Here is an 11,904-nt window from a genome sequence, read left to right on the forward strand (position 1 = left end):
ACACTACAGTGAGTTGTATATCACTCACCAAACTGCAGCTCGCCCCCATTCAGCCAGATGGTACCGAACACCTTGGTACGGGACAAGGAGTGAGTCGCATATCCCAAACCCAGCATCTGCGAGATAATATCTCCCTTCTGGAATATATAGGTCTGTGAGCCAGGCATTATTGTAGAGTGTCAAGTCTGATGTTGATCTGTCCCAACCACTGAGGACATACTGGAACTGGAGATCGAAGGAACAGCAAGCGAGACAATTTTGGCTGACACCACCTTTGCAGTTTCGTGATAGTTGCCGTTCTGCTGCAGATGGGCAGCATGCAATGTGGGTACCATCAATTGCCCCGAGTGCACCTGAAAAGTACGGGAAGAATTTAGAATTTTCCAATATTTCCTTTGGTATGGGTGCATTGTCATGCGGAAGGGATACAAATTTGTTGTAGAATGGAGCCAAAGATATGGCAAGTAGGACTTTCTTGAAATATCTGATAAGGCCTGTGTGAGGCTACTGGTAGTACAAATATCTTTGCAAGGTGAACATACTTTTGTATTGTTGTGTGAGAGTGCTGGAAGCATTCTGCAACATGACGGCTCAATAACCCAGTCACACAGGTGTAGAGAAATATAGCAATCTGTTCATCAAGTGAAATATACTTTGAATCACAAAGTCCACAAGCCCGAAGTTCCTGTACAAGTGCATGAAATACGACCTTTCTCATCCCAAGCTCATTTTTGATCCGGTTGGGATGTCCGTTGACAAGCTCTTGCACCCATGCATGCCCAGAGAGGATCGAGGTATGGTAAGGCTCTTTATTGAGAAATGGGGTCATGTAAACAATTATAGCACCTATTATGAGCTGGATAACCATTGCTGCTGCCATTCGGAGGACATAGAACCGGTGAATTTGCTCTCTTGCTGCCAGTGGAGGCGGCATTGAGTCCTTAGTATGTGTGACTAAACCCTATGTCACTGCTGTTTGTATATATTGTGGTAAATGAAACTAACTGAGAAACAAACAGCAGCTGTCCAGGCCCTTAGGTGAGCAAATGGCAATATCGACTCTATAGCTCAGTGGTAGAGCATACGATTGCAGATCGTGCGGTCCCGTGTTCGAACCACGGTGGGGTCTTTTTTGCACCACATTATTTCGAAGCTCACGACTCCTTCAAATTAATTTGAAGAATAAATTGTTTTTATTGTGGAACTTAAAGTGATACCGAGGGCTGGGCGATTCACTTGAAATCAGCGAACCGGCTGAGTTGCAGCCGCTGTAGCGGTTAACCTCTTAGCTGAGCTTGAAGACGGTCAGTCGACACGCTAAGACACGTCACCCAAACTGGGATTACAACACACCTTAACCAAAACCATGATATGGCAATTCTCTTGGCTGCTTCTTGCAGCAGCTGCCCAAGCTGCCTCTCTGTCCCTTCAGTCTCCTCGTTTCACAATTAGCGCATCAGATGCAACCCAGCTGCGCTCGGACACGTATGCACTAACCACATTCCTGCCATAATATAACTCATATTTCATACAGCCTGTCCCTGTCCAAAAAACCAGACCCTTTGACTCTTGGTGCAACTGACACCCTTAAGCTTACGTTCCAAATAACGGAGGGTGACGAGGGCAAAGGTGTTCAACCTCACCAAACCTTCCTCCGATTTTATGACAAAGAGTCAGGCGAGGAAGGCATCCAGCCTGTTCGCGTGACCCCAGGAGGAAAGGCTAAATTCGAGCTGGTGCGTTAGACTTTTGCTATTGCAAACAGCGTTAGACTTAATTGCTATGTTAGAACATGATGCGCCCACCTGCGTCCATTCCGCCGACTACGCACAACCCCCTCGAGGTCTCGCTTATCCTGGGCTCCTTCGTGCACGCACCTGCACAATACGACCTTTTTGATCTCTACATACCTGCCTCCCAAACTCCCGCTGAACACCCGGATGAAGCTTCATTCCACGTCCTCCCCACTATCAAGCATACCTTCCGCCCAGAACAAAAATCACCTCCTCAGTTTATCTCTGCCGTATTTGCAGCGGCCGCACTGTCGCCTTGGCTCGTGCTGATCGGATTGGTGCGTTTCTTCCCTATTAAATTAATCCTTAGCTGACGAACTTTGTGGTGAAGTGGAGTAAAATTGGCGTCAGGGTCCCGAACCTCTTTTCAATTAGCATCGTGCCCTTCACTGCTCTCCTCGGCGCTTTTGAAGTGCTACTTGTCTGGTACTGGGTAGATCTCAAGCTTGGTCAGGTCCTTCTGTACGGAGGCATCCTTACCATTCCCACTGTGTTCGCTGGTAAGCAAGCTCTGTATGCGACTGGAGAATGGAGAGCCGGTCGGAAGTAAAGACTGCATACTCGTGACTTTGTACCGTCTCAATCACAATACCCCTGATACTATTGTGGCTTTCCCCTATGGACAGACAACACCCTCAGCATTATGAGAACATGTAGGCGACTGCAGTTTGCCTTTTCATTAAGGGAGACTATCGCTCTATGCCCTTGCCTTAAATAGAATTTGGTATCAATATGTTTGACGCCTGCCAGCGTTAGACACCGTTGCTGACTACTTAGATTGCAGACATACACGCAAACACGCACCTAGGTTCACATTCCCAGTTTCGCAGGTTGGTAGGTAGGATTGTCCTGCAGCTGATGCAAGATACGAGTGACTAGGAAACCTCAATGGTGGCATCTTTGGTCGCGATCATCCACCGTGACTTACAGGTAAGTGTTGACCCTAAACTTGCTCTGAATTTTCTGACGTTCGACGACGCATGACCTTGGCTATAGCCGATGTTTGGCAACTTCCAGTATGCAGTTGGCGCAGGACCCCGCAAGACTGGATATTCCCACGTACTCTGAGGTCACCTCAGATCGGTGACTAGTTTATTGTATATCTTACCATTTAATCTTGCTCATGGTGTTTAGCAACAAGAATTTGAACTCGGGTACTTCCTTCGTGAGACATACCCCAATCCTGATTCGCCATCTTTCATCCAGCACTGATGTGGTAAATACCGGTCAGCTGGCAGTCGGCATAGATGCTGGTAGAGGAGAGGAGATGTCAGACTCGACTTCGCGTGTGCCCTGCTTCAGGATTTACGCTCATCCACAGTCGGAGATAACTTTGGCGAATGGACGAACGGTCCTCCCTCCTCTTACTAGAGAATACCAATTTGTTTCAAACAAGTTGACCTGCTATCAGAGCTGCTCTTTCGTTCTCTGACTGGTCTGCTGTAGTGCATTCACCAGAGTTTTGGCAAGCTGCGTCTCTCACCTGCTGGATAGATTGCGAGACGTGAGTATCATCATTTCTTCCCAGGTTACTTTTGAAACCAGCGACAGTCATCAAGCTCTCACACTGGCCCGCGCTGTTCTCGACCTGCGGCGGACGGATCCCTCTGTATAAAAGAAATCATATCCTGCACAGCCCACAGTACACTTCACAACCACGAGACATTTTGTATTTGTTGATTCCACGAACTTAGCATGCGCCACCCTAATACACCGGCCTAAATCGCACTGCGTGCTTCTGAGATTTGGCTATCTGTCCGCAGTAGCGTTCATTTTCATTTCTATTTCGCGCTCAGTACGTGTTCCGATAGAGTTTCGTCGCTGACATACCGGCGAACTGCAGGTCGTTCGTGTGCAACAGACCTGATACAACTCCCTGCCGTTACTAGAGCAATCTCCGCTGTCCGCTATATATCTTTGCGCGCACGCATTTTCTGCCCCACACGTTTGCCAAACGCATGAGGTGTCAGTGGTCTCGAGGCCGGGCATGGCTCGTGCACAAAGAGGACCACCAGCCGTAAATGCCAGGAGAATGATTATCGAGAGATTCATCTATGTTCAAGACAAGTGCGTGTTTTTTGTTTGGTTGGTTGTTCGTCAGTTGTATGCTTACGGTGCTTTATGGCTGGTGGTGGTTAAGGCATTAATCCGTAAGTTTGAAAACAGCAACCATACCTAGGCAGACCAAGATTCTTGTCATACAAATCACTCCACATTGTGAGAATGCGGAATCTCTTGATCACGAAATACTTACATACTCTAGTCATGCCGACCTTTGAATTCAATGCAACGGCCGCTACATCGCACGTAGTAATTGGATATATCTATATCTACCCCTCTCCCTCCGACTTCTCATCTTTCAGTCCAATAGTAAACTGTGTTCCTGCACGCCCGTGCCTTTCTTCGTCTCCCCTGCCACCTAGAGCTGTGCGGAGTTACGGACGTGGCTCGGCATCATCAGGATTGAAAGTGGTTTTCAACTAGTCTTCTTGCTACTAAGTATTCTTCATTGATCAGAAGTTCAGTATCGCATAATATGATATGGCGCCGAGATACAGTTGTTGTGTGGAGTGGTGATTGTGGAAGGGGCGTGGCATATATATGTTCTGTATGATTCAATTGATTGTCAAGGTCGTGAGTCGGGGGTTGCTAACTTGAACACATTTTCTAAAAAGGAAGTCAAAGGCTTTAGGATTCAATATATACAAACAACCACACTTTTATGTCAATTTGAAACTTTGCCGCCTGCTGGGGCCTGCCAAGTCCATGTTCGAAGATGTCAGCTGGTGACACGTGCAGGTTTGGCACGTGGAAGTTCTTATCTTCGTGGTTGTTTCCTATTATACATATGGTGAGCTGAGGATCACTTGATGCCAGTGCTCATCCATGATGCAAAGCTGTCGTTGGTAGGATCCAATATGGGCTGCTAGCCTTCATGTAGGTGACCATCGTGTGACGATATTGGACGACTTCCCGCAGCGTTCAGAATCTTAGACATTGTTTCGGACCTTATGCGTCAGAAATTCGGTTCACAGTACATCAATGACAACATCTAGAAATATGTTCTCAGTTAACTTTCTGGTACCTTGGCCGCCCTTGTCATCAATCAGACTTCGCACGGTCGAGTCAGTTCCTTCGAACAACTTCAAACCCAACAGAGTCCTATATATAAGGAACGACTGTCTTTCTCTTTTGGTCTGACTAGTACGGGAGACTTACAAAGTCCGGACAACATTCACAATGAAAAGACCTCGAGACTCTGCAGTGCATCATGATTCATGTAACGTTGGGAATCACGGCGCTGCCGCGCTAAGGCTAAGTCGCTGTTGAAAAAATTGAATGGCGCGAATATGACATGATAGTATTGGGTTACTGGAGTCATGGCCGGCGGACGTTCGTGGCGAGCGCGTTGCAGGCCCGCATCCCAACCTGCTCAGGGAGTTGAATGTTAGGTAGATCCCTCAAGTCTACATTGCTATAAAGTTTTAAGCTAACAACATATCGAAAGATATGGCGAAGAAAAGATCGAACCGACGAAGCTGAAGGTAATAGAAGAATGAGGGAAGGGAAGCATGTGAGTAGCGGGAATACACAGGTTATATCTCGTGACGATAGCATCCTTAGTCGCCACTTGTTAAGACTTTTCTGTCTTGCACTTGACGGTCGAGAAATCAAACTCGTTCTGCATATATTAATGCTGTACGGACCTAATGATCATTTCAGGAAAGGACTCGGACTGCCTGCACTGCTCATCGCAAGTCCAATACTAGAATGAGTCACCCATCCAATATATCTTGTTGTTTGGGGGTGAAGAAAATCTTGTGTGCAATGTGATCTTGAATTCGCCAGGGTATTCCAGAAAACGGAAATGAATGCTACCTGTGGAAAGACACTATAGCCAAATCTCAGAAGCACGCAGCAGTGCGGTGTAGGCCGGTGTGCCAGGGTAACGCATGCATCGAAGTTGAAGGAATCAACAAGCACAAGACGTCTCGTAAATTCGAATGTGTACTGTGGCAGAATATGATTTTCGATATATGAAGGGATTCCTTCGCCGGAGGTCGAGAATAGCGCGGGCTAGTGTGAGAGCTTGATCATGATAACTGGCTGCTTGAAAGCGGTGGGATTTGGGGAATCGAAGTGAACCACGAAACAGCATTGTTTCAGGGTAGGAATTCGAACACGTGCGTCCAGGTTGCTCGCCAGCCTGAGGTCCTTTAGGCTGCATGGTCGTGAAGGGAATGAGTGTGGCATAACAGAAAGCGGCAGGAAAAGATAACTCAGGACGAACTATGCTCATATAGCCTTTGTCTCAGGCTTATCTGAACCAAGTCTGAGTTTGCTAACGATGCTCGGGTGCGTTCGCCTTCCACATAGTACTAGGAAGGCTCAAGCGCTAGCGCTCATCCCCCGAATCGAGGCACAGCTCATCACGAGATGGGTCAATAACGTTAGATTATTGGTTACATCCAAGACAAGCCCAAGTTCCCAAGTTTCACTTGGTACCTATTACTATATCTTACGCGCGCACAAAAAATACACAGTATGACATCTGCATATCTAGCACACCATGGTTGGACATGGTGATAGCAAAAGTCAAAGTTCTCGATCTGCCACTTTGACAGTAGGCCTATGTCTTGAATATCCGTAAAAGTCGTGCTTCTGTGACGATCCGGGTGCGACAGAGTGGACACTCGCGAGATGATGCGAGTACTAGATCAGAGCAGGTACGACACATCGCTAGGTGTCTGTTGGCATGGTTAGTCAAAGGCCGTGTGTGCAAGCACAAAGCTTGGAACACTCACCCGCAGTCCACGATTGCGATATTTGCTTCCTGGTCCTGGCATATCACGCATAAACCAGAACGTTCTGCAAGCGTCGTCCTAGGTGGTGACGGTGGTGGAGAAGTGGAAGGCGGCGGAGGATGTTGCTGCGACTCGTCATGTGTCTCGGCATTCTCAGCAAAGTCATGCATGTGGTCGTCTTCTGGCTCGGCTAGCTCTGTCTCCATAATTGACCTTTCGGCCTCAACCCTCTCTCTCTCTTCTTGTTCTTCCCTCTCTCTCGCCTTTCCCTCTCTTCTTGTTCCCTCTCCTCCCTTTCCATGATATCTCTTTCCTCCGCCGCCGTTCTCTCCTCCTCCAACCAGGTACTAACGCGTGCCACGAGTTCCCCCTTCTCAAGGAGGTCAGCGGGCAGACGCACACGTGCCTCATACAATATCTGCTTCAGCGTGTGGATGGGTAATCGGGAGAGGGACGATGTGGACATCGCAAGGAGAGCAGAAAGCGGAGGCGGGGGCTGTGGCGTGGACGGCTGAGGTGGTGAGCGAGGTGCGGTTGATGGACGCGTAGGTGTGCTGGCAGTAGATGTTGGAGACGGGCGTCGACTGGAGTGGGGCGCTGATCGAGGCGGCGTTTGTGGCGGCGAGGCTGTCCTGAATCGTGGCTGTGGTTGAGGTGGAGAGGGCTGAGGCGGGGGAGGCGTAGGGGGTGTCTGGCGCTGTCTTGTGGAGTTGGAGGTATACGTTCTGTATGGTGCTGGCTCAGGGTCAAGGTCAGGGCGGGGGAAGTCGGGTGGTAGTAATGTGGATGTTTGTTGGTGAGTTGGGGGTGGAGGACGGGTGCTAAAGAGCCCACGAGGGCGCGATGAACAGTGTTTTGGGACACGATGGGTACGGTAGAAGGATTCGTTTGAGGACGGGAGGGTTCCTGTTGGTGTCTGGGAGAAGTCAGCGATACAATGATGGACCAGGGTGGAACGGAAAGCACCTTTGCAGCGATGATGGCATCCACGAGGTCATTCTTATCGATAGGGCCTTTGACGGAGATATCGTATGCGTTGACATAGCGGCGAAGGGTGGAGAGCGGCAGGGACTTGAGCTGGGTTCTACTAGAAGCTGTTACTGAATACAAGACATCAGATCGGGACGTTGGTACTAGAAAGTATGGGACGCACTGTTAAGAAGCTCGATACAGAATGCACAAACGTGAACTTGGTCATAGCCAGATGCTGCACCATGGCGGGGCATGAGCGCCGGGTAGTCTGCGCAGCTAGCACAATACAAGTAGCCTGCCGCGTCGAAAGAATTAACCAATCTAGTCACTAATGTATTCGCAGGTGTAACTGACCACAATGATTGCAACGAGTTGAGCGTGTAAAGATGATAATGAATTCCTTGTTACATTTCCTGCATGCATTCTGCGCACGATCTGTAGAAGGCGCTGGTGGAGGACCGCTGAGTAGAGGGAGCCCGCTAAAGTTGGACATACACGACGGTAGAAATTCGAGAGCTGAAGATGATGATGGTAAGTCACTGACAAGTTCTTGGAGCACTACGTCGTGAGACTGCTTAGGCTACTGCTTGTTCTAGTATGTTCTCGACAACAGCCTCGGTCGCGGTATCACACGGTCTCGCCTCCTATGGTGTTCATCACTGTTCACGACGCTGAGCTCAAACTAGTCATACTAGTCCGCAGCGATCTCCAAACAATACTTATTGTCGGTTCATTCATACTATTGATGATGTCCACTCCTGTCCACTTCTGCGCCTCTCTGAGGATCCGAAATGCAACACGACAACTTTTATGCATAACCAGGATTCAATTGTGATCTGACCAAACTCCAGATCTACTCCATCCAGGACCATCATCCATAACGTCGATTCTACTACTAAGTAGTACATAGACTCTAGCTGGTTGGAGGAGTCACGTGAGGCTTGCAGAACTGATCGCTTGGAAGTTCTGATCAGATATCGGTGGCTTCTATTACATTTGTAAGAGTCGATTGTACGTAGTCATTATTTCAATCATTTAGATCGATTTCATGATATCGTATCCCAACTGACCACCATGTCAAACCCGTGGACGCAGTACTATTCTGACAACTTTCGAGTGGTACCTTCTCAGTCTGCTTCTGGATCAAGCTATATATCATCACCGATCTCATCTACGCCAGTTTCATCCGCCTCTGCGGCGCCGATCTTTCAGCAGACAATGATCACATCCAACATTTCACTGCAGCATCTATATGCAGATGTCAAGGCAATCCTCCAGTCCGCGGAGGCCTCTCTCGAGGAGCAGAAAAAAATCTCAAAGGACTTGAATGAACTGGGCACAACCGTCAATGCTTTGGAAGGTGTACTTTGTGGTAATTGCGGCAAGAGGAAGAAGAAAAAGGAGGGGGGGGATGTGGATTTAGATATTTTACAATCGGAGGGGGGTATAGTTCGTCGGTTAGCAACGATGAATAGTGCGATCAACGACTTACTTGCACATGTCTCTAGATTGGACACAGCTTCCTGTAAGCCTTGTTTTGACTTTGCGTTCTGATTCACTTGAATCTCCCCTTTGCTGAATAGGTCACTCTGTAGTGTGCTGCAACGCAAGCACTGCCGCACGTACGCCATTTCCTCCACTTCAAAAAAGTGCGTCTTTTATTATCGGTTGATCATGAAGGCTGATGCACCAGGCTTCAGAATACTTGGACACATCGACGAGTACAGATGAACCTCTCCTGCCAGCGCACCACCACCATGTCTATTGGAATTTCGGCCTTGGTTTCCTCCCCTGCAGCGCTCTCCTGAGACACTCGCCCCTGCTAGCTGGAACATGAATCGTATGTATCTCGTTTTCTAATCATCATCTCATACTGAGATTATAAATACCACCTTGTCTCAACACCTCATGCATTTCGACTACTTTGACTGGCGTTCATTCACATATTACCGGGGTGCACACCACTTCATCACCGTCGACTTCTCCAAGATATATCATTTCGCCTGATGATCTCCTGTACACATACCCGCAGCCAAAACTCGTATCGTACTCCGGGTAAGTTTTTCTTCCTAATTACTTCAAAAGATCTTTCTCTTCCTTACCCGCCCTGACAAGTATCCATGGACAGACATAGAATTTTCCATGTCTCATCTTTTTGTTCATTTACCCGCATATATCTGGTCCATACAATCATCTGATCTAGCGAACTAACTAAACCACCCAACAGTATTCGCTCGCTCGCAAGCGTATATCCACAGTCTTCAGCGCGATTCCAGCTCACCCGGGAGCACAGAGTCTAGAGCTTCTCCGGGCCCTACGATGTCCCCTGGTGTTTTTAACCATATCTCATCTCCTGCAATAGCCGACGTTTCCTCTCGTTCAGCGGCTCCTACTACCTTGCACGCTAGGGTCTCCATAAATGGGCCTGATATTTCGTCACCGCTGCCAACCCCATCTCCTGAAATCCCGCTCGAGGAAAGTTTCAGCTGGGCGAACGACTCGAACTCTAGGTCTCGGACGGGCCCACAACCAGGACGGGATGGTCCTGATCAAAACGTGGCCATGACGTCACTCCGCGCCTTCCCAAACTCATTATTAAACCCCATTGCGCCCCCGTCTACCAATCCAATTCACAAACCAGCACGCACCTCCATTCTACCTGCATCTCGTTCACTCGATTCCAGATCTAACCCTACTCCATCACATTTCACGTCTACGTTAACCTTACCTTCCACTTCATCAAATTCAGGCTCGTCTAACTATAACGCTTCATCCCCTGCCTCTAGAATCGCTCCTATCGCTCCTACTCCACCTTCATCATCACCTTCATCTTCTGCTCGCACTGTTAACATGCACCTTGCTAGCCCACCCCAACCCCGATCTCTACGCTCGCACAAGCGCACGCGACTGCGTCGTGCCACATTCTTCCGCGGGTTTACAAGAACATCGGGGGAGATACGGATTGTGAGGGACCGTGTGTGGACTGTGAAATGCGACACTATGAATATTATGAGCGTCGCAACCAGAGTATGGACTCCCAAGAGCAGAGCACTGAGGAAACCCGGGATCAAAGCACGGCTGCTGGTTCATTGCGTACATGCTTGAATTCGTCTTCAAGTGAGATTGATACCCCGTCGCTGGAGGCGCAACCCGAAGTACTGGGAGTCCCGCTGTCTACACTTGAGACGCAAAATCAAAGTACAATCGCTGATCCATCGCGCATGTGCTTTGATACGTCTTCCAGCGAGTCACCACCACTTGGTGCGAATGCAGAGGCATCTCCTCATCTTGACGCACAACTTGAAGGGCCAGGAGTAGAGAAAGAAGTCCCGGTCTCTGTTTTTGAGGTGCAGGACCAAAGCACAACCGTTGACTCACCGCGCATGTGCTTGGATCGACCCTGCGGCGAGTCAGATCAGCCGTCGCGGTCGTTTGAAGCTAATGCAGAAGCATCTCCGCACATGCTTGAGGCGCAACCTGAAGGATCGGGAATAGAGCCAGAAATCCCACTGCCTGCGTCGGAGGCAACATCCTAAAGAGTTTAGAGGAGAGCTAAAAGCTACTGAGTCAGCTCCCAGAGCAACCTCAAAAAGTCCATCACACGCAATCGACTTGGATGCGCTGCAGAGACTTATACATGGGCACGTACTTCCGCTGTGGCATGGTTTGGGTGCAGCTGGGATGCACCAGGATGGAGAGCCTCGTGGCTCAGGACACATGTGGACGGATGAGTATGGGGAAGTAACGAGGACTTCGGTGGTTCAAGTCTAGAGGAGGGTTTGCGGCCTGGCCACACACCTGATACTGGGGGATCAGGCGATTCGGGACTCGATAGCCCAAATGAACCTGGGTATGACTCTGGAGAATGTGAGAGAGAGCAGAGCTTGCAGATAGAGTATGAGGGTGGGGGGATCGATGGGACGCTCAAAGAATCCTTCAAGTCAGCAGGAGAGCGCTCTGATGTTTCGTTCACGCCAACGACACACCCAAGCCAGCAGATACGCGAGACCCTTGCTCACAAGATCACCGTCCAGAACAACTTGCAGACTCAGAAGGCATCGTGCAGCCTGAACCTGTTCTCTCTGAGCTACGGAAACCGACTCCCTCGAATCTGACATGCCTCAATGCTGATTACCTGGACCAGTATGAAGATCTCCACGCTGAAGACTGCCGCGAAGAAACACCTGCCGATTCTCTCTTTCGAGATGAAGAAGCTGTCGCCGCAGCGCTCACAGCCCTGTCTCCTTCAGCAGAGAGCGGATCCCCGCCTTTTCCGTCCTCCCCAGAGGGTTTTTCTGTGTGTTTGCCTTTACAGTCAGAATCGGAGGCGTCGT

At 49.1% G+C, this 11,904-nt stretch overlaps 2 protein-coding genes and 1 non-coding gene across 3 annotated transcripts; all 3 read left to right on the top strand.

Moving 5' to 3' along the window:
* Positions 1-1,057: 1,057 nt before the first annotated feature.
* BJ212DRAFT_t142 lies at positions 1,058-1,129 on the top strand. The gene has a single exon. It is a non-coding gene; the product is annotated as a tRNA-Cys (tRNA).
* Positions 1,130-2,787: 1,658 nt separating this feature from the next.
* On the top strand, positions 2,788-3,365 carry BJ212DRAFT_1406335 (uncharacterized protein). Its single transcript, XM_041337419.1, has one exon. The coding sequence runs from the start codon at positions 2,917-2,919 to the stop codon at positions 3,223-3,225; it is 309 nt and encodes a 102-aa protein (XP_041185455.1). The 5' UTR covers positions 2,788-2,916; the 3' UTR covers positions 3,226-3,365.
* Positions 3,366-8,180: 4,815 nt separating this feature from the next.
* On the top strand, positions 8,181-8,554 carry BJ212DRAFT_1406339 (uncharacterized protein). The gene has a single exon (XM_041337420.1). It carries the CDS (start codon positions 8,217-8,219, stop codon positions 8,403-8,405), a length of 189 nt encoding a protein of 62 aa, XP_041185456.1. The 5' UTR covers positions 8,181-8,216; the 3' UTR covers positions 8,406-8,554.
* Positions 8,555-11,904: the final 3,350 nt, after the last annotated feature.

Source organism: Suillus subaureus, assembly GCF_016647635.1.
Source record: "Suillus subaureus strain MN1 chromosome Unknown BJ212scaffold_222, whole genome shotgun sequence".
In the NCBI taxonomy this organism is placed as follows: domain Eukaryota; kingdom Fungi; phylum Basidiomycota; class Agaricomycetes; order Boletales; family Suillaceae; genus Suillus; species Suillus subaureus.